Source organism: Vulpes lagopus, chromosome 4, assembly GCF_018345385.1.
Source record: "Vulpes lagopus strain Blue_001 chromosome 4, ASM1834538v1, whole genome shotgun sequence".
Classification (NCBI taxonomy): domain Eukaryota; kingdom Metazoa; phylum Chordata; class Mammalia; order Carnivora; family Canidae; genus Vulpes; species Vulpes lagopus.
Window position 1 is genome coordinate 106,155,109 of NC_054827.1, and position 23,935 is coordinate 106,179,043.

At 38.9% G+C, this 23,935-nt stretch overlaps 1 protein-coding gene across 2 annotated transcripts in view; it reads right to left on the reverse strand.

Moving 5' to 3' along the window:
- The window catches only part of MCTP2 (multiple C2 and transmembrane domain containing 2), a 241,187-nt gene that overhangs the window by 140,929 nt on the left and 76,323 nt on the right, over window positions 1-23,935 (reverse strand). For both annotated transcript variants that reach the window (XM_041752071.1, XM_041752069.1), the window contains exons 5-8: window positions 8,868-9,010; window positions 8,007-8,083; window positions 7,388-7,499; window positions 3,482-3,517 (exon numbers count right to left, since the gene is read on the reverse strand). In XM_041752071.1, coding sequence (XP_041608005.1) covers window positions 3,482-3,517; window positions 7,388-7,499; window positions 8,007-8,083; window positions 8,868-9,010 — 368 coding nt within the window. The remainder of the gene's footprint in view (window positions 1-3,481; window positions 3,518-7,387; window positions 7,500-8,006; window positions 8,084-8,867; window positions 9,011-23,935) is intronic.

Genomic DNA, 23,935 nt, shown 5'->3' on the forward strand with positions numbered 1-23,935 from the left:
TTGCCCTGGAATTGAGGATCTGCAAGCCCCAGGCAAGCGAGGCAAAAAGAGTAAAGACTAGAGAGTCAGACTCACCTAGTAGAAGCCGAAACCAAGGCAAGTATAAGGAGAAATGCAAAACACAGTCCATGTCTAGACAGCATGTAAAACAGTGGGAAAAGGAAGAGATACCCTGGAAATTCTCCTACACTATAGTATCCTACAATTCCTCTCATTGCATAAAGCCAATGGGAGACTACCTGACCGGGGAACCTAGAAGACATATTCTGTGGTTACCAGTCTCTGTAATAACAGAGAGGTACCAAGATATAAGAATATGAGGCTGGGGTACCTGGGTGGCTCAGTGAATGAGCATCTGCCTTTGGCTCAGGGCATGATCCTGGGATCAAGTCCTGCATCAGGCTCCCTGCAGGGAGCCTGCTTCTCCTTCTGCCTAAGTCTCTGCCTCTCTCTCTGTGTCTCTCATGAATGAATAAATAAAATCTTTAAAAAATATATAAAGCTGATAGAAACCCAAAAAATCGACATCACCATGAGTCAACTAATTTCATATATATATAAAAAGTGGTATAGGTCATATCTCTTACTTCAGATTGCTGGCATAGTCCTCATAAAACAGTGGTCGGTGGGGGGCATGTAAAATATAGAGATTTACAGCAGGGCAAATGCATGTAAAATAAAGGAAATCCTAGGGAAGGGGACTCGTGGTCAGCCACAGGACCTACACAGACTCAAATGCAAGCACAGGGGAAGGATGTGGGTGAGTGTATGCCCACATATTCCTGGGTATGATCAGTGATTTCTCAATTCCATTTTTTTATCACTATGGGTGTTTTTTTTTTCCCTGCATTAAACTATCTGATACTAGAGAAGTCACTGTTATTAATTTTCTAAGTGTTACATGCATTAGAAAAAGAGTAAGGTTCGGAAACAGACCTATTAGCAGAAAAGATTATGTAGAATAACTATCTAAAAAGAACTAGTTATCTGATTCAGGCCCTGTTAAGGCAAATTCTCAATTCTCAAGCTAAAATGCTCGTTGGAAGGTAAACAGAGGCTCCGGGTGAAACCAAAACCCACTTTTAGAGGCAATTTCTACATATTTACCACATTACGGTCAAGGTCAACTTAGTAAGAAAACACTTTAGAAGAGAGTCTGACATTCTGTGTCCCTTTGGATGGTGCAAAATTATAAACTCATGAGGTTTAAGAGGCAATTACCTAAATAAAGTTAAGCCATTAAAAGACTAAGATTGAGGTGAAAAAGTCAATGACATTTTATAGAGAATATATTACTTAGGACTAGTAAAATTTTAGATACTCATAGCATAGTAATCTTCTCTATGTCAAACTTCTGTTACCTCGTTTTTAAGTATAATATGGAAATCCTAAAAAAAGAGAAAAAAAGCGGCTTACAGTTTAAAAAAATACCAAGATAGGTTGATCAGGGCATTTTAACTACATCTACAGAGGGTTAATCACTGCGCCTACAGATTTTCCATGGGACTCATTTTCATAAGTCAAATTAGAATCTTCCTCCAAAACCCGCAAACTCTTAAGTAGCAAAAAGTCGACCCATCAGTTGAAATCCTTCATCAACCTACAAAGCACACCTCCCATGTAAGATCAGGAGTGGCCTTCCATGGGCTCTATTCCACTGAGGTTTTATTAAACACATGCCCCAGCTCTGGGCATTTATTAAGTCTCAGAGCCCAGTGCACTGAAGTAAAAATTCTAGAAACCACAACGAGAGAAGGAAAAAAAGAACACGGCAGCTCTGCGGTGAGACACCAGACCACAGGACAGATATAAATACTGCTCTCCAGGATCCTCTGTGCCTTTCGCATTTGTGATGTCTCTATCCAGGCCGTCAACATTTCTTGTCTCCCTCCTCATTCCTTCGCTCATCCTCCCATAACCTCTCTTGTCCTCCCTAGGCTCCAATATTCCCCAAGCTCACAATTTTTCTTTCTAGCCTTTATGTTCTTCCACAGGCTGGAGCTCCCTAACTAAAGATGGTTATTGATGTACAGTACCAGTGTTTTAGTGCACAGCAGAATCAATAAACGAGAAAATACTGCTTTGTCAGGCTTCTCCAAAGCATGCCGGGAAACTTTACTGCTTCAGATGGTTACAGAAGCTCTTAATATGGGAGAGCAAGAGAAGGGCTCCCTTCTGTGGCAAGAAATGATGTTCTCCTACCCTCTAGTGACTATAAAGGAATAAGACAAAAGTTAGGGGAATGTTTGAGACAGCTCCACATTATTATTTATTGTCTCTTAATTTTATTTCTAAAAACAAAACAAAACAAAACAAAAACAAAAACAAAGAGAAACCAAGAAACCAGAGTCTTGCAAACCAAGTGACCTGGTGAACAAAACACTTATTGGAGTTATTTTTAGAGTGTTCAAAATGCAAAGGATATACGTTTTAGTGGAAGGTGGGCTTTGATTCCTTCAGATTTTAAAAAGGAAGGTTTAGAAAGTTCATCTTTCTTCCCAAACGACTAGTGTTAGTCAGAGGACAATTCTCTCCCCCCCCCCCCCATTTCACACATGCACTTTTACAAACTCACAAAGCCTTTGTTTCAATCACCTTATTTTACAGAGAAGTAAATAGCTGTTGTATGGTGAGGTTGGAAATGAGAGCTGGCGTGCACTTGTGCACGTAAGTGTGTGTAAATGCATATACAGAGATCGTCGGGTTATTTGCCAAATACCCACGCACATCACGGCCATGTTGTTTTTTTTCTCTTTTAAAAGTAGCAGAGCAGCGAAATTCAGTTATAAATACTTTTCTGGTTTTGTTTATGTTCACACCAATTTTGACATGTAGTCACTCACAAAGTACTAATTTAATAACCAGATAAATCATGCTCTTCTACCTTGATACACGCAGAGCTTTTACAAATTGGACAACAGTTTATAATTGCTTAAAAAGATACTAGCAATGTAAAAAAAAAAAAAACCCTAGTACTTCATGAAGAAATCTTTCAAGAAACTCTCAGCAACCAACATAATAAATGGTAAATATAAGAGTAATATAAAAGAGATTTATAAAATATACCACATATTCCTCTCAATTAATCTTTTCATTGCCCCTACAACACCAAAGCTAGTTTCCATGTAGTGGCATATAACTTCCTACAGGGCTAATTCTAACAGCACTACACTCCAAATAATCCAGGCTTAATGAAGTGGAACATTCTAACATGGCTGGTACATATAAAATGTCACCACTAAAACATGTATACATTCAAACATCTGGCTATGCCGCTTTTAAATTTCATTTTAAATGAAGTTTCATTTAAAATGAAATTTAAAAGGGAGGTTGTTTCCTTTCTATTCGTAGCAACAGTGAGAGGAAGAGAATACTGTCACTATGTATGACAGTTGGATAATACCAATCATGTGTACGTCTGTGTTTGTACAAAGATGAACTTTTCCCCAAATGATGTAAAGAAAAAAACAGGTACATTTACCTTGCTGGCACTCAATCGCTTCCGATTTGACCAACGCTGGATATTGAACCCATTGAATGATGAAAAATGGTAAAAGGAAAGAGAGAAATAGAATCATTAATAACAGCATTCCATTATTATATTAGCCAAATATGCATATTATATTCAAACAACTAACACCTGAATTCCCAGTTTCCAGAGAAAACACATTTGAGCAAGAAAAGAGAAACAGGAAAATCACATTTCTGTGATCGTGAGACATCATTTTCTCCTAGTATTCAATAATGAGGAGACGGCAACATATGAATACTGCTCAATCTTGACGAGTACCAGTTCTTAGTATGAGAAGGCTCTCGATCCTTTAAATGATTTTCACTGTCTCAAAGCTCTATAATTTCAGTTCTAAAAGCAAATTGGAAAGGGAGATTTCTCCTACTTGAAATATTCAATAGTATTCTAAAAATGTTTAAGAAGTTTATGGACAATATGAATGCATGTTTAGGCTTCCATACTTTTAGATACTAAAAAAAAAAAATAGTTAAAAAATCATTCCTTTTACCCTCAATGAGCAACTCTCAATATTCATAATAATGGAAAAAATCCAAGCTGTTTCTGCACAATTAAGAAAAATAGGCTATATAGCACGGAGGGAGGGAGGAACAAATTTTCTGAACAGCAAGTAACTTCACCACTGTTCTCTTTTGATCTCTCATTTGTCATGCTAAGGCTGCTGAATTTCATCTACAATTAAAATTCTTCCCTAGCAAAATCCTCTCATTACCCCTGTCACCGTCCAGGACTGCGAAGCTCTACTCTGGCTGGTTAGCCAGCTAACTGGATGTTAAAACTTGGATAAATTTGGGAGATTACAGTACAATTATGAATCTAATCGAGCAGACCACATTTACTATTACGCTTAAGGAAAAAATACCTTTAGGCAAATGACCTATCCACTTTGCCAATATGTCTTCCCAATCAATTAGAAACCAGAATATAAATACTCTTGGGAGGAAATCCTCTTACCTTCCAGTGACCAGCAACTAGGAACACTGGTGCAGAAATGACTTGGACATATTCTTTATTAAAATAAAGCACTTCCCCTGGTTAAACTGTGAGTTCCTACATTTACATGTGACACACAGTTATAGATGCTACAATCTGAGTATTAAAGTCAGTTCTTTGTCTATTTTCCCAAAATCATGACAACAAGTATTTTCACCCAAAACAACCACCAAAATAAATTAGCATCTTATAGGTACAAATGTTTATTTAGGGCTCTCTAACATATAACTCATCTGATTTTTTTTAACAATCATAAAAATTAAACAAAATAGGTAAGGAAATTAATGGAAAATAAATATCCTGTCTGCTTACCACGATACTAAGAGCTACCATATATTGACAGCCTACCACATGCCAAACACTAGATTTCATAATCTCCGTCTTCACATTCCTGTAAAATAGTTTTTTTTTTTTAATCCCCATTTCACATGTGAGGAAATTGTGGTTGAAAGAGGTTAAATAATTCTGTGAATGTGACCTGATCACTTAACTTCCCAAAGCATGAAAGTAGTGGAGCTGGGATTCAAATCCAGGCAGTCTGATGACCAAGCCCACAATTTTAAATACAAACCAATAAAAAGAACCAGTTGGTGGGTTTGTCAGCCTTCCACCCAGCACCTGCCTTCCAATACACCTGCCTTCAGCACCACACCCATATACACTTACACCCCTGGATGTGAGGGTGAGTTCATAGACATTTTGCTTGTGTTCAGATTTTTGTTAGCCTGGTTCTAAGGCGACAAAAATTAGATGATGGAAATTTACAAATGATTCCCAGTTGAATAATCTATTATCTTTCCAGTCTCGAGTGTTAGTTACTGCCATTTAAAAATCCCACATTAAGAATGTCTTTAAATATTCACTTGATGAAAAGAACAAATGTTTTCTGATACCCACTCTATCCAAAAGGGCCCCATACACGCTGCATAGGTTAGATTATTTCTTGCTTGGGTATACTTTGATCAAGTACATAAACAGAAAAATAAAACTACTGATCAGAATAAATGAGAATAGGCAAGGATTCCTATATTATAATGCCCCATAAAATATATATGCAAGAAATATGTTGTATAATAGACCTCTTCCAGACAAGCAAAGAAGAAAGAAAATGAGAAAGCACAGGAGCAAGCAGATACACAGTCTGGCAGACTCTTAAAAAGAAGTCGGGGGTGGTCGAACTCAGTAAGATGACAAGCGTGGCTCCTCCTAGGACTCTGAAAAGATATTCTTTGAGATGTTTTATAAAAGCAAACTCGGGCAGCATCCATTATTAACACCTCTGCAATTTGAAATAAAATTTTAACTAAACTGGCATTACTTTAAAACTCTGAATTTTGGCAATATTTAAAAATATTTTAAGGGCCGGTGTGACTGCTAAACATAATCCAACATACTACAGAAACACTCACAACAGTAATAAATATGCAGCTCTTTTCATGAGAAAGTATCCAACTTTCCAAAACCCACTTAAATATATAAGAAAATTTTCAGAACATCTCAGATAGCAATCGCTCCATGGTGGCAAATGATACTTATGTACAATGCATGTTATTTTAGCATGGCATCCAGCTCAAGGAACCAGCCACCTACTACACACACTGACACTGAATCTAGAGCAATACTGTCAAGGCTGAGAGAAGCTAAAGAAACCTCTCCTTCACTATGTTGGATAGGAAAAAAAAAAAGTTTATTTTCAATACCAATTAAAGGTACTTTAACATCAAAATATCAGCTTTACTGAGGTTTCAAGTTTCAAAAGTACTATTTCTTTAAAAATTAATAAATGGGAGGGTTTTTTGCCCCAGTTACTGTCAAGTAAATGCTTCAAGTAAATAATTCAAATTAAAAATAGCAATGATTTAGTTGACTCTCTGGCAACTGAAAAATCACTGTGCAGCTTTGCTATTCCTTTCTGCTATTTTCTGTGAGTTTACTAGTAAATCAGTCCTGATTTTCACCATGAAAATAAATTACAACTAAAAGCAAAGGTGATGTCAAAATGAAGAATATTCTCCTCATCGACCCCACTGACTCAATTCAAGAAGTACTACTGGAGCCTAATTTATAAACAGGCTTCAGATTTTCCTACCACATTCTAAACATGCTTAAATTTGAACACATTCTAGTCCTTTTCCAAGTAGGTATTTTAGTTGGCTTTAAAAACGCCTTTCAAGTAAGTTACAATCAAAGATGCTTTTTGTTCTTATTTTAATTCTTGGAATTATAAGGTCTGACCCCTGAATATAAAATAAGATTATGATTTGTATTCACATATTTTCTCATAAAAACAGAGTCTCAGTCAAATCATCATAAAATCCATTGCTTTGTTGGTGTTAGAGAGATCTTCAATAGGCCATGCATTAACCAGAAACATCCATGTAATAATAGATCAGAGGATATTAAAATTTATATCTTCCCGAAAGTACTCTCAACAGGAAATATGAAGCTAAAAGAAAACAAAATAAACTGGAATGCTACAAATATGTATTTGTTCACCTTAATAATGTACACTATAATAATTAAACCCTGGGAACTGCTTTGCATAACTGAATAATGTCTAGGTCACCCAGTACTTAAGAAAATAGTTAATGGAAACCTTACCACTTAGGAAAAGCATATACATTTTAATAATAGGAATACCATCCACATCCCTAGCCAAAGCTGAGATCATTCCTTAAAGGATTTTCTTTCCAGAGTTCCAAAAGAAAGGATGCATAGAACCACAGATAGATACTTTACATCTTGGCACAATTATTTGTTTCCCTCCAAAAATAATTACCAAAAAATGCCAGCCATCTGGTAACCCAGTAATCAAAGGACAATTGCAATGAAGAACTTTGAAAAGAACAAAAGAGTCATACTTACATGTCTCTTGAAATCACCCTGTTTTACTACTAGGCTCAAATTTAACACAATCACTCCCATGTCCTCTTCTAAACTGTTTGGGTCTTCCAATTTTAAAATATGTTCAGTTGTTCTATAAGCAAAAAGCAACAAATAACATAAGCACTATGGGCAGTACTAGGTAGTCTCATAATGCATCGAGAGATTACACAAAAAGTCTCCTACCTCTGTATAAGCCTGTGACGGGAGTTTTAAAAAGCACCAGATCTGGTAAAAATAACCCAACCATCTTCAGAGTAGGGGAACTGCTTGACATTGCCTAATTCAACAGTTGGTTAATGGATTCTTTTCCCTTACTGCCCAAATAAAATTTAAATATTTGTTTTATTTTTAGGTTAGGTAGGTTAATGAACCTGAATATTAACAGTTCAAAACCCAATACACATTTCAGAATGCATTGTGGAAGATTTAATGTTTGGGAGATAAATGATAAAATCATTGAAAATTCACATTTTAAAGCACTCTTTCATGTATTCAGTTTTTTTTTTTTTTGTCATTTGATCTAAACAAATGTCACTTAACATTATCTTGAGTTCCCTCTAAAATTCAAAATAACAATTAGAAGGTAAAAATACAATACCTGTTAAGCTCAAGATCTCTGAGAATGACAAATGCAGAACCCATGAAATCAGATGTAGTTAAATCTCGATCATATACCTACAAAGAGGGAAGAGACCAGGAACACAAATTAATACAGTAAACCAAGTAAATTTATCGAACTATTAATAAATGCAATTGGCTAGGAATTTTGAATGCAGTCTTCTAGACCTAAAAAATAATTTGCACAGTACAGTTAATGGAGAATTAGGACACGCCGATGGCAAGAACAAAGATTATGCAAACTTGCCCATTTTGCCTACTACCACCAAAACAACAGCAGAAAATACTCTTAAGGCAGTATTCATATGCACTAAAATGTTATGCACAATGGATCAGTCCCTGTAGTTTAAATGGTCTCTCATTAAGATTTAGTATTTTCCACGGTGAGCAGATCTGCCAATTAAATAGAAATTTGCTAAATATTCTATAGCAATCCCATCCTGCATTCAACTCATGCAGCTTTAACCCAGATGTTAGAGCAATTGATGCTTACAACCAGTAGCTTAAAGCTCTATTAAGTATAAAGTTATTCCTAATGAGAAAGGCTTTCCTTCTTGTCGCCACTACACCAGCAGTAATAATTCTTCCACATGCAGTAAGTTTAAATACAATCAATGGAGATATTATTTTCATTCTGATTTTCTGTGGAGTATACGCCACTGATCTGAGAAAAACATATAGTTTCAATGGAGGGTATAAATAATCCCTTCTCTAAGATGTTTTACCCAGAGCTTAATAATAATAAAGGAATTCGGGAACGTTGCCTTTTTAAGGGGGCAAAGATTGCTGAGAAATCAATGCTTTTAATAAAAGAGCAGATTTGAAAACCATCTGTGATTACCTTCACACGTAGCTTTTGATCAAGGCTTTGAATTGGAAGTACAACTATCTCATCCCAAACTGGGTTCAAGTTCTTATATATGACTTTACTTTTGTACAGCGTCTTCCCATTCAGCTTAAATTTCACATAGGGATCGCTCGTGCCTTTAAAGAAAAAAGAGAGCAAGACAGGTTTTAAAAATATACGTAAAAGCCCAGGATCTCCGTTAACTAAGGATTCTTTCCACACTCCCCTGGCTCAAAGCATTTCACGGAGTACGCCCAGAACAAATGTCTCCCCGTGCATGGACTGAAGGCCCCAGAGGGGGCAAGGAGAGAAAAATGAAACAATTTGGGGTAAATGACTGATCCTTCTTTGCCCTCAGTGGCATAATACAAATGGGCTCCTTGAGCTTTTTCTGTTTCATTTCATTCTGGGTATGTCATCACTACATTAGCCACAAAAATTCAAGACACAAAATCCACCGGCACCAGCCAACGGTGTCAGGAATCCTGAGGAGAAACCAACCCCTCCCAAGAATGGCAGCAAGTCAGTGAAAAGGGAAAGAAACTATTTTCAAACACTTGGCCAGATGGCTGACTCAACAGAAATCTGTACTTTAGAATGTAATCATAATAAATAAATCCATCTCTGGAACCACTGGCTCAAAAGATGGGGCAAGAGGACGAAAGACTAGAATGGGGAGCAGAGAGATTAAATTGACAAAGTTGCCATTCTCTGCTGCCTCCTGCACCTGCAGTAAAGCCAGCGAACATTGTCTGGCCCTGGCTGGGGAAACAGCCACACCAGCCAGGCCCTCCGCTGGCCTCAGGGCCAACACCCCTGACCTGCCCAGCTCTTCCTGGGGAGCTTTGAAACAGACACCAAAGAGAATGAATAATATCTCTCCAGCCACTATATCCAAAGCAGAAAGAAGGGCTGATGTCAAACCCTCCTCCACAATTTCAGATCAGCTGAGGGGCAGCGGGATGGGGGTGGGGAAGAGGACTGTAAACAGAAACCGTGAATTCTGTGTTTTGCAGGTCTGTTGCACACCTGCAAGTATGCCGTCATACTTGCATACTTGGGACATACTAGTGCAGTGTTACCCAGTGAATGATGAATAAATAAGGCACAAAGGAATGAACAATCAGTGAGGAAATAGCTGAAGGCCAGCCAATAATGCCACAAAGAAAGAAAAAAATCTAATTTGAGGAGTTATGATATTGTAATTAACTGTGAAACAGACAACATGATTCAGTGTCCAGAGACCAACAGTCTGTTTTACCTGTTGGGTAAATATATCTGGGATGGATATATATGTAAGATATATATATTATATGTGTATATATATATATATATATCTGCATATATAATATATAATATATATATATCTGCATGCCATGGATAGTGCCCAACACAGGCCCCCATATATTTATGGATGTGAATTCCTACTATAAAGTCAAGCCAAAATAGTCTAAGATATCATCTCAAAAATTAATTAGGCCACTCTGTTGCAAACATTTACCAAATCAGTAATGCCCTCCTTAATTACCTTAAGCTTTTCTTTTCGTTAGCTCCTTTTTCAGGTTTTTATTTAGCTGCTGTATTAAAAATTACTGAACACAAGTGCAATACCCTCCCCAACGATTTGAACAGAAAGAAATTTCACAATAAAATAAGATACTGTACATTTTTTAAAAGCCTCAATAGATTAACCAAGGTATAATTCGGGGGGTAGCCTTCCAGTATGGTAAGACTTCTAACTTCAAGACCAAGAAATTAAATCACAAGCATATACAAATACGCAATGTACTCAACTCTCACGTTTTAAGTTTGGCAACACAGGGACAGAAGCCCAGCAGTCTTTATTTTAAACTTGGACACACGCAGACACATACACACACATGCACACCATGTCAACTGGCGGCTCTGAACAGGACAGTAAAAAGGAATGCATTCACAGCCATTCAGTGGAATAGTCACTAGTGAGTGAGCAATGCACCCCCGCCCCCTTCACTCCCTTTTATAGTACAAGAGAACACCTCTGGCAAGTCAGACTTTAACAATCATTCTGATATATATATATAAAAAAAATGTGGGGGGAAAACTATAATAAAAAGAGGCCTTTAATTAAATGAAATTGCCACTCTGGGATCGGGACTTCATGCTTGTCAGCGTACTCTCAAAATAAACATCTCAAAACCAGACCTCGGTGGTGTCACTTTCTCACAGGCAAAGCATACTGGGTAATCCCCAGGCATCTTGACAGCTACATAATGTTCAAACGGTTTCACGGGTGAATGGCGTCAGTTGCGTGAAAGAAAATATTAATGTCTGGAATTAATAGAAAAAGGGACCAGGGTTTACAAAGCCAAACAAGGAAAGAGAGTGTCAAGTTAGTGTGGCATTAATTGTTAGGGAAAATTTGAGAAAGGGAGGGAGCACATTGTGATTTTTCTCCGTGAGCCTAAGTGCCTCACTGTCAGGGAAGTGACATCTCAACTAGGCAGGTTCTGAAAAGGGGTCGGCTGCTCAGGAATGCAACTCCCCGATTATACAAATGATGAGATGACACCTGAATGGGTGGACTTTAACCTTTTTTGCACTGGGACCCTTACCAACAATGAGGCTCCTTGGAAGAAAGAGGTGGTGTGGCGCTCTGGGAGGAGAATGAGGCCAGGAGGCCAGACGGGCGCCCCCGTCCTGATGGGGCCACTGATTCTGCCCTTGAGGACCCGGTGGGGGTCACACAACCTCGGACTCGGAAGATCAAGATGGTAAGCATCAAGGGTCTGAGTTTCCTGCCGCACTCCAAACACATGGGGCTTCGATGCTTGCCGAGACAGGCTCACAGCCCTTCACGGGTCCCCGCACCCTCGTGCCCACAATGTGCGGAAGTCCTTACTTCTGCTCCTACTCAGTGACATGACGCTCGGCCAACCCTCCCTGGACTCTGTACCTGCCAGGCCTGCTGACACTGCTCACGTGCTACAAACCCTGAAGGCTGATTTCAGAGGCTGCCTCAGGGCTCGGCACGATGGGGGCAGGGGTCACCAAGGTAAATGAGTCCCAGATCCTGCTTCAGTCCAGTCTCCTGTACCTGGCGGGCAGCATGGACACCATAAATATAACTAGGGGGTAAGTATCAAAACAGAACTGAACTCAGAGGTGATAACGGCTCACAGGTAGAAGAGATGAGCCCAAGCTGGGGTGGCCGTGGAGTCTGGAAAAAAAGGTGCTGGTAGAAATATGGGTGGACCCGAACGCTCGGAGAAGATCTGAGGTCATTTTAGCAGGAGAAAATGGCAGTGAAGCTGGGGAGCAGGAAGGAGACCCAAATGGCAAGATCTGTGTGGTGCCAAGTAAGCATTTCAACTGATCTGGACATTAAGTGAGAAAAAATACAATGAGAAATAAAATTGAAAAGGCAGATTTGAACCAAGCCAAAGTGCTTTACTTACTTTTTTTTTTTTTAAAGATTTTTATTTATTTATTTATTTGAGACACAGAGACAAAGAGAACACAAGCAGGAAGACAGGCAGAGGGAAAAGATGCCCAACTGAGCAGGAGCCCAAAGTGGGGTTTGATCCCAGGACCCTGAGATCATGGCCTGAGCGGAAGGCAGATGCTCAACATCTGAGCCACTCAGGCACCTCCAGGGTCAAAGTGCTTTAAAATAACAAAATAAGGAATTTAGTTTTGTTCAGTAAGAAATACAGGGTGTTTTTGTCTTTCTTGTTTTTTTTTTCTTTAATTTCTTTTTTTTTAATTTTTTTAAAGATTTTATGTATTTATTCATGAGACACACAGAGAGGCAGAGACATAGGAGAGGGAGAGGCAGGCTCCCAGCAAGGAGCCTGATATGGAACTCGATCTCAGGACCCCAGGACTACACCTGAGCCAAAGGTAGATGCTCAACCACTGAGCCACCCACGTGCCCTTTTTAAAAAATTTCTTAACACACATAAAACATGCACAGGTCTTGGAAAGGTATGAAATGAAAAAGAGAATCTCTATTCTGACTCTGACTTTCCTCATTCCCATTCCTCGAATGGGCTGGTTTCATAGGTTTATTATAGGAAAAAATATAGAAAAATTGATTTTAATGCAGGTGTAATCATATTACATGCATTGGACTTCATGCTTTCACAATTAAAGCAATACAGGTTCACCAGGTTTTTTTTTTTAATCCACTGCTTAAATTTTCATTACTTACATCACTAGCCACCAAATAATGGATATTTACATCACTTCCATTTTTTTTAACTAGTACCATCAATACTATAATAAGCATTCTTGTATGACTCTCTTGGAGTGCATAAGTGAGTATATTCAGAGGAAATTTTTAACTTTGGAAAAACTGCCAGGCACATAAATATGTGCCCTTTCTGGTTTGCATAGACATTGTCAAATGGCTCTTCCAAAGTTCATCAAATTTACATTCCCACCAAAAGTATATGTTTTGTACTTGTTTTTGTTTCTCTGCATGCTCCTCAAACTGGATGTTTTGTGCCTTTATTTTAAAAGAACAGCAGGTGGAAAAATAGTATCTCGATTTTTCTCTAACTTTGACATTTTGAGTAAAGTTTAGGATCTTTTGTATTTTAGTGACCTGCCTTTGTATTTCTTTGTCAGGGAAATTCGCATTAATATCATTTGTCCATTTTTCTAAGGTCTCATAGTTTGTTATTTGCTTCAGGATTTGAATGAGTCGGGATCCCTGGGTGGCACCGCGGTTTGGCGCCTGCCTTTGGCCCAGGGCGCGATCCTGGAGACCCGGGATCGAATCCCACGTCGGGCTCCCGGTGCATGGGGCCTGCTTCTCCCTCTGCCTGTGTCTCTGCCTCTCTCTCTCTCTCTCTCTCTGTGACTATCATAAATAAATAAAAAAATTTAAAAAAAAAAGGATTTGAATGAGTCTTTAATCAAGGAAATCAGCTATTGGTTATAAATCTTGTCATAATTTGTTTATGCTTAAGCTATTTCTTGCAATAATTTTTTTCACTTTTATTTAGTCAAATTTACCAAAGTTTTACTTATGGCTTTGTAGTTTAACATCCTGCTTGGAAGAAATGTTCTCACTCTAAGATTTTAAATTAGTTCAGCTATGTTTCCTTCCCCTGATCTTGTATTTTTTCATTTATGTATATAAGTCTTTTGTCCATCTGGAATTATTTCAGTGTGAGGAGAGAAGGAAAGTCAGGTTTAGGTATGGAACAGGAAAGTAAAAATGATCAGAGCCAAGCTTAAGAAATATAAATCTGGCAGCCGCTTATAATGAAGGAGGCAGAAGAAACTGGGAAAAGCAAGAAAACCTGGTGCTCGAGATAAGGCAGCCCCAGGGAGTTGGGGGCCCAGCAAAATGCCACACCCGGACCATTAGAGGAGGCAATCCAGGGCTTCACTGAGCATGCTCCACAGAATGCCACCTGTAGGGATGCTCCGTGGACTGAAAGGGTTAGGTCATCAAAACCACTGGGAGAAGCTGTTTACCACTTCCTTCCTTGGAATTTCAGTGGACAGCAGAATACTGAACTTCACTAAGAACCATGAACCACGTTAAGACAACAACAACAGAAACAGCTCAGAACTTTTCTACTCTGTATTTCAGGAAATGATTTAAACATTAAAAGAAAACAAACAAACAAACAAACAAACAAAAAAACTTTTCCTTGGAGCCTCTGTGAACATAATATTAGATTCCTCCAAATCAAGGCTCTAGAAGGTAAGATGTATGCCCAATATTTGTCAAATGTGCACAGTTCAAGTATTATAAATATGTGATCAATGACTGGATGACATTTAAATAAGATGGCATAGGGATGAAAATCTCATACTTTCCTTTTTCATAACTTCCTCTTTGTAAAACCCCACTTCTTTTCTTGGGCAATTTTACTCAGTTTCACTTGTTTATAAAAAATATAGCAACCTCAGGGGCCTGGGTGGCTCAGTCAGTTAAGCATCTGTCTTCAGCTCTGGTCATGAACTCAGGGTCCTGGGATGGAGCCCCTCATGGGGCTCCCTGCTCAGTGGGGAGTCTGCTTCTCCCTCTGCCCCTCTCCTCCACTCATGTGCTCTCTCTTTCTCTCTCTCAAATAAATAAATATTTTTTTTAATTTATGATAGTCATACAGAGAGAGAGAGAGAGGCAGAGACACAGGCAGAGGGAGAAGCAGGCTCCATGCACCGGGAGCCCGACGTGGGATTCGATCCCGGGTCTCCAGGATCGCGCCCTGGGCCAAAGGCAGGCGCCAAACCGCTGCGCCACCCAGGGATCCCCTCTCTCTCAAATAAATAAGAAAAATCTTTAAAAAATACATACCAACCTCTTAGGATTATCTCAAGAACTGAATGAATTCATATACTCCAGCCATTTACAAGAAAGTCTCATTGCAATTGCTATTATTTTTAGTATTATTGCCCAATTAATTTAAAAAGGGTGAGTATAGAATATATGTATTAAATGTACATTTATTTTACCTATCTAAAATAACAAATACCAATTTGTCTCTGTAATGTCCCTTCTATTGCCATCTCTAAAGCTGTGAAATCCATATCACCTTTTCTCTGCAGAACTTGAACAGAAAATTCCTTACATACTTCTTATAAGATCCAATGTGGTTTGAGAACATTTCCCTAAAACAATCTGAGCTTTCCTGGAAAGAAAGAATTGCATTAAAAAACTAAAAAGCCCTAGGTATTCATAAGTATTGGCTACCACTCTACTACAGTCCTAATGTTATTCACTGAGGATTTCAGATCGTTTTGCAAATATAATCAATGGAAATGACAGCTCAGTGAGATGGACAAAAAACAATTCTAGTCCATCATAAGGAAAGAGTGATCAAGAACCATATTTTTTAAAAAAGAACCATATTGGTTCTCTTGGCATTTTATTTATCTACTACCACATTTTGAGAGTTATAAAAAATGGTCAGAAGTAACAGGAGAAGTGATAAGTAGAATACACCATATCACGTTGACTGGCTCAAGAATCAATCTAACATGCAAATAAAATAAATCTGCACTGAAGCTCTAATTACAAACGACTTCTCTTTGCTTTTTATAATATAACTCATGGGCACAAGAGAAAAAGCAGATATTCAAATGCATTAAAGGAAAGAACATTATTACCATCTAGTAATATTGTGATATGTTCCTAGACTTTACATGCACACTCACACACTGTTTACAAAAAGGAACCAGGCTTGGGGATCCTGGGTGGCTCCATCAGTTGAGCTTCTGACTAGTTGGTTTTGGCTCAGGTCATGATCTTGGGGTCTAAGTTCAAGCTCCATGTTGGGCTCCTCGCTCATTGAGGAGTCAGCTTGAGATTCTCTTTCTCCCTCTCCCTCTGCCCCTCCCCCTACTCACTTTCTCTCTCTCTCTCTCTCTCTGATAATTAAATAAAATCTTTTAAGAAGGAACCATCCTTCATATTATATTTTTACCTTTCTTCAATCAATAACATATCAGTCTCCCTTGTGCCCAAAAATATATTTCTACAAATCAACTTAATAGTCATTTATGTGTATATTGGTACATAGATACATAATATAGTTCTTAAAAACTAGCATTCCTTACTTGCAATACAAATCCATGCAGAAATCCCTATCAAAATACCATGGACTTTCTTCAGAGAATTGGAACAAATTATTTTAAGATTTGTGTGGAATCAGAAAAGACCCCAAATAGCCAGGGGAATATTAAAAAAGAAAACCATAGCCGGGGGCATCACAATGCCAGATTTCAGGTTGTTCTACAAAGCTGTTGTCATCAAGACAGTGTGGTACTGGCACAAAAACAGACACATAGATCAATGGAACAGAATAGAGAATCCAGAAGTGAACCCTCAACGTTATGGTCAACTAATATTCGACAAAGGAGGAAAGACTATCCCTGGAAAAAAGACAGTCTCTTCAATAAATGGTGCTGAGAAAATTGGACATCCACATGCAGAAGAATGAAACTAGACCACTCTCTTGCACCACACACAAAGCTAAGCTCAAAATGGATGAAAGATCTAAAAGTGAGACAAGATTCCATCAAAATCCTAGAGGAGAACACAGGCAACACCCTTTTTTGAACTTGGCCACAGTAACTTCTTGCAAGATACATCCACAAAGGCAAGAGAAACAAAAGCAAAAATGAACTATTGGGATTTCATCAAGATAAGAAGCTTTTGCACAGCAAAAGCTTTTGTTAGTTTTGTTAGTCAACAAAACTAAAAGACAACCTACAGAATGGGAGAAGATATTTGCAAATGACCTATCAGATAAAGGGCTAGTTTCCAAGATCTATAAAGAACTTATTAAACTCAACAGCAAAGAAACAAACAATGCAATCATGAAATGGGCAAAAGACATGAACAGAAATCTCACAGAGGAAGACATAGACATGGCCAACACGCACATGAGAAAATGCTCCGCATCACTGGCCATCAGGGAAATACAAATCAAAACCACTGTGAGATACCACCTCACACCAGTGAGAATGGTGAAAATGAACAACACAGGAAACAACAAATGTTGGAGAGGATGTGGAGAAAGGAGAACCCTCTTGCACTGTTGGTGGGAATGTGAACTGGTGCAGCCACTCTGGAAAACTGTGTGGAGGTTCCTCAAAGAGTTAAAAATAGACCTGCCCTATGACCCAGCAATTGCACTGCTGGGGATTTACCCCAAAGATACAGATGCAATGAAACGTCGGGACACCTGCACCCCGATGTTTCTATCAGCAATGGCCACAATAGCCAAACTGTGGAAGGAGCCTCGGTGTCCATCGAAAGATGAATGGATAAAGAAGATGTGGTTTATGTACAATGGAATATTCCTCAGCCATTAGAAATGACAAATACCTACCATTTGCTTCGACGTGGATGGAACTGGAGGGTATTATGCTGAGTGAAGTAAGTCAATCGGAGAAGGACAAACATTATGGTCTCATAATGGTCTCATTCATTTGGGGAATATAAAAAATAGTGAAAGGGAATAAAGGGGAAAGGAGAAAAAATGAGTGGGAAATATCAGAAAGGGAGACAGAACATGAGAGACTCCTAACTCTGGGAAACAAACTAGAGGTGGTGGAAAGGGAGGTGGGTGGGGGGTGGGGCTGACTGGGTGACGGGCACTGAGGGGGGTACTTGACGGGATGAGCACTGGGTGTCATTCTATATGTTGGCAAATTGAACACCAATAAAAAAATAAACATAAAAAAAACACAAATCCATGCAGAGGTAATATTCGTAGGCAAAAACCTCCTTTTCTTTGCTAACAGCAAAGCTCATTTGCCAAGCTAAAACACTTCAGCCATACAGTTTCTTCAAAAGAAAGGTTGTCAGGCTAGAAAGTTTCCTAATTAAATGCATTTCTCAGAGTAGCTGTTTGTTTGTGAAAAGAAATTATCTCCACATTTTTACATTAAGTTCACATTTTGTTATATCTGATAACTTTTGTCAGGAGTTCTTAAGAGTTAATTCAAGCCAACAGTTATTTCCCAAGTCTTTAGAGAAACTGAGATACACATCAATGAACTCATCCTGTATAAACAGTATTTGGAAACATGAAAAGTATAAATTTGATGTTTTTCTTGTCCTCTGGCTTAAGAGAAGCGATATTTAAACTATTTATAAACATACATTTAGAATATTCTCAATATTATACATACTTAGAATTTTTCTCCCTACCAGAAAAACAACCAACACTGAGCCATTTTTATAGGGGATGCATAAGTTCTGACTTTCTTTGAGGCCAGCTAAATAAGAGATAGAAATGTTTTCCAGAAAAACAGCTAGTGGTGATTTTTCAACAGCTGCTGCTGCCCCCTAGCAGTTAAGCTGGGGTTTCTACATCAATTCCTGTCCCAATGTTGCTCTCTAAACTGACCTTCAGAAACTATAATGGGCATTATGGAAATGCAGAGAGTATTTTTCCTCAGTCACATAGGAAAGAAGAAACAACTTTTCCTAGGTAGAGCAAACTTCATATTACTTAAGATAGCAGTATATTCAAGTCTCGCACAATTCCAAGCCACATTTCATCCACTACAATTAAGTTAAGGGAACATGCTTATTCCCAGAATTACCCTGGCACATCATTCTGTACGCGGTGGCTGCACGCTTCCTGGAGCTGTTCCCTTGTTACCAACCACAAAAGAACAGTTTCCTACCCAACCATCTTCAAATTTTTCTGTATGTGTTCTACCACTTAGCACATCTTGGGTGAACTATTCCTGAAGTTTTCTCCCGAATATGATTGATTCCTCTCCTCTAAGGGAACTTGCCATCTATAACATCTCAATGGCACTTTGGTCAAGACCTGCCCGTGGGATCCCTGGGTTGCGCAGCGGTTTGGCGCCTGCCTTTGGCCCAGGGCGCGATCCTGGAGACCCGGGATCGGGTCCCACGTCGGGCTCCCGGTGCATGGAGCCTGCTTCTCCCTCCGCCTGTGTCTCTGCCTCTCTCTCTCTCTCTCTCTGTGACTATCATAGATAAGTAAAAAATTTAAAAAAAAAAATTTAAAGGGCTGATGTAAAGACAGACAGGCAAGAACTGGAGCTGGAACCACAGTGGTCTGAAGACAGGCTACTTTCTCTTCTCTCTAAAAAAAAAAAAAAAAAAAAGACCTGCCCGTGGATGGACGCTTCAGGGTAACAGCTTCAAGCAATTTACCAAAATCCAGTGTCTGAAACAATTTCCCATGACCAAGTTACAGCGGGATGAATGATCTGAACTTACCAGTTATACCAAAACTTGTTTAACTACTTATAAAGTTTTACCAGAACTTCTTTATTTTGACTATTTATAGTTTGTATAGAGTAAATAATGGGGCATAACAGAGATGTTGAAAGTAAAGTCCTCCTGGGACCTTCAGATGCATCCTCGTACATGGCCTCCCTAAACTTCCTTCAGCCCCAGCTACCCCACACACATCCCTCCCCATCTGTCTTCCCCTTAATATCCTCTCCTTCTCTGTCCTTAGTCATCCCCTTTCTGGGATCTGCACCCTAGGCCAAGGCATATCCCATCACTCCTTTTTTTTTTTTTTTTTTGCCTGAGACAAATTATTTAAAATGCTGTTTTCATAAACCAATTAACTGATATGACCCAGAGACCTTCGGCTGTTTTGAAAAGTTCTCATCTGATAACTTTATACATGCAAATTTATAAATATAGATTAGAAGAAAAAATTGTTGGGGCACCTGGGTGGCTCAGTGGTTGAGCATCTGCCTTTGGCTTGGGTCATGATTTTGGGGGTCTGGGGATCAAGTCCCACATTGCAGTCCCCACAGGGAGCCCTGCTTCTCCCTTTGCCTGTGTCTCTGCCTCTTTCTCTGTGTCTCTCATGAATAAATAAATATTTTTTAAAAAAAGAAAGAAAAAGAAAACATTGTCAATATACTGATGAATTCAGTAAGTCAATAAATAGACCATTTGGTGAACAGATTATTGGACAAATTGGCTTTTGATGAGGTGGTAATTAAGAGATGTTTGCACCCCTGTTCTTGATCAGGTGATCCAAAGCACACAAAGGTGTGAACTTCTGCTTCATGTATCATGCAGGATTGTCCCTGCAACATCAAATAAGGAAGAGTCCAGGTAAAGTTAGAAAAAGGCCTAATGGAATAAAGAAAAGGAGAGGGGAGCCAGTGACAAGGATGCAGCCACATAAAGAGACTATAAAAGGGATCAGGGAAAGAGAGAAGACAAGAGTTAGCTACATAACCATAGAATGGAAATGTTCAGTCTCTGCCAAGGGTACAACCTACCAGATCTGTAGGACTGTCAGCTCTGGGTGTTCTAGAAATCCATACTACCAAAGCATACACAATTATGAATACCTTAAAGTTCTCCCTTCTATGAATACAAATACTAAAACTGTCCTCAGTGCAGGCTATTGTTGGAGCATAAATTTAAATCTAATGAAACTGGGACGCCCCGGTGGCTCAGTGGTTGAGTGTCCACCTTTGGCTCAGGGCATGTTTCTGGGGTCCTGGGATCAAGTCCCGCAATAGGCTTCCTGCAGGGAGCCTGCTTCTCCCTCTGCCTATGTCTCTGCCTCTCTCTCTGTGTGTCTCTTAAGAATAAACAAATAAAATCTTTAAAAAATAATAATAAATAAATCTAATGAGACAGACAGCAGCCTCCATGGAGAGGAGACAAAGGACTAAAGCTTTGTAATAACATTAACAACAGGCATGTTCTCATTTAATCCTCCAAAAACTGTAAGGGATAGCACTATTTATATTATTTTAAAGAGGACAAAAGTAAGTAAGTTCCCAGAGCCAAGCCTCAAATATAGATCCATTTCATTGTCAGGCCTCCAAAACAAGAGCAATTTTAAAGCGTAACCCATCCCATCCCTCTGAATGTGGGTGATTGCTCCAGTCAATGTAGTGTGGAGAAAGTCACACAGTTTTCCTTCCGAGGCTGGCTACACAGGGTGATATAGCACCTGCCTTGTGCCCTGGAGCCTCAGCAGCAACATAAACAGCATGACAAGTCTGAGGCCCCATGCTTCACAGAGCGGGCTCTTGTGGAATAATCTTGTCTTCTAGCATGCCATCCCAGGTTCCCAACATTGCTATAAACAGGCTTTTGAGCCTTGGGATGATCACTCTCAATAGGCAAGTCATTCTCAACCTACCAAGTCTTCCCAGCAGAGACTGTAGACAGTGCATGGCAAAGAGAAACCATTCACAGTGTGCCTTATAGAAATTCCCATCCCTCTGAATTCATGAGCCTGTGGTGGTTAAGGGTTGCTAAGGTTTGTGATAACTTGTTACATGATGATGGTCTCTGGACTCACACCCTTCACCTTTGCACGCTATGCTTTCTGTCTCAAATTCAGTGCATGGTGACTCTTAGGGGTTTGATGGCATGATAGGACTACCCACACAGTGCGGGAGCTGAAATCCCAATTACGCCACAAGTGAATCACAGGACATACAGAGATATACCAACATACCCTCTGAATTTCACTCTGTGTGTAAAACACCCACACCGCCTGCAGAGGACACATAAGATCAACATCACAATGAAACTAAGTCAAAAAAAAAAAAAACCTACTTAAAGCACACCTTGCAATGGGGCACATAGCCTATGGATACAGAAGTGAACTGATATAACCACTCACTATAGGGAAGCCCCATTCAACCAAATGGAATGCATGCTACATTAAGTACAAGTCAGTGATCTTCAGTTGGATATAAAGCAATTTGTCCCGCTCATCAGATATAGGAAACATGCTGGTCTTTCAAGGTACGTCATAGGAATTGGGACAGGATCCTACTGAAAGAACAGCTTAACTGACTATATAAAATGGGACAGTATCAAAGCTTTCTAATAAGCTGGTAAGGGTGCACGGCAACCCAAAACAAAATACAACAAAAATCTCCAGAGGGAAGGGCTCCATTATGGGAACACATTAAAAGCTATACAGATAAACACGGCCAACCAAGGATGCTCTGTATCCAAGTGGGAAAGGAATGAACAGAAACAGCTTTCAAAAATCAGCTCCACTTACTTGCAATGGGAGCTTGGCAGGCTATAAAAACTCAACAAGTGGAGAAAAGCCAACCACTACCTGTGATTCGGGATAGGTGTCTGCATCTCTGAAAGTCTCAAGTTTGCTCTTGAATAACATTTTCATACACCCGCCAGCTGTGTTCCTGTGGCTCCCACACAGCAGGCCAGGGATCTCATGCCATCTGGTGTTCAGAGAAGGTACTCCAATGTGAAGCAAACCCCAATTTTTGAAAAAAAAAAAAAAAAAGAGTACTGATTGTGATCTTTTGATACAGTAACACTGGTGTGGTGCTGGCATCTGAACAGAAAAACACATCCATAGGATTCAAAGAGAAATCCAGGAAACAACCCTAGTAGGTACTGCATTTTAATACACTTAATAAGTGGCAATCAAGTCACTGGGGAAAGGAATCTTTAGTCCTTGCTAATTAAATAGCCATTTGGCAAAAAGTAAATCTAAGTTCCTACTCTGAGCCAGAAATAAAAATAAACTTGAGACAGATCAAAGAGATATAGGAAAAACATAAAACAAAACAGCAAAGAGAATAAATAGAAGTTGATGTGTATCCTTTTAAGAGAGAAAGGCCTTTCTTGTTATAAAAACAAAGGAAGAAACTCTTTAGAATAGGATTGTAAGACTTGAAATGATTTTTTGCAACAAAACTTTAAAAACAAAATTAGGAGATAAATGGCAAGTTAGAAAATATATGTGAACCTATCTAGGGAACAGAAGAATGAGCAACAATAACAGATGGAACATGCACAAAAGAAAAGCAAATAGCTCATAACCAATTGCATCTGAGGGACTAAATTTATTAATACAAATTGAAACAAATATAATACTTTTTCTCTATCAAATTAACAAAGATAATCTACACACAGTGTAGGTGAGAAATGAAAAAGTAGACCACATGTATGCGATTGATGAGTGAGCAACATATTTCCCAAGGATGGGCTGGCAATTCTATAACGAGAATCTTGAAATGTTCAGATCATGGGGCACAAAACATCTGCAAAGAAATAAGAAAGAAAATCATACACCCAGATTGAGGCACAAGAATGTTTGCGTGGGGCACTATTGCTCACAATAAAAATGTTGAAAGAAATTGGAACATGGATTAAACAAAACATGATGTATTATATTCATCTTTTTATTTCTTCTCAAAATGGAATTTTAAGAATAGGGGAAAAATACAGGGGGTGAAAAAAAGCAAGTGATCAAGCACTTGCTTGAAGTAAGATCCCATTTTACATTAGTAGGTAAAAATGATTCTTTAAACACCAGATCAGTATGGTACACTCTGTAAAACAAACAAACAAACAAACAAATAAACCAAAGGCCATGTCTGCCCAGGTTGATCGCTATGAAATCTCAGGGGCATTTTCTGATCAAATATAAGAGAGGGAAAATAAAACCATCAATTCATAATGGAGTCCTTACTCCAATCACTAAAATCTAGCCTCTCCTTCATTTCTGCTGTTGCACAAACTCAAAGTAGGAATTGGTCTCAGAAAACACCCTTCCTTCATCCCCACCGCCCTTTGCCCCCAATGGGGACAG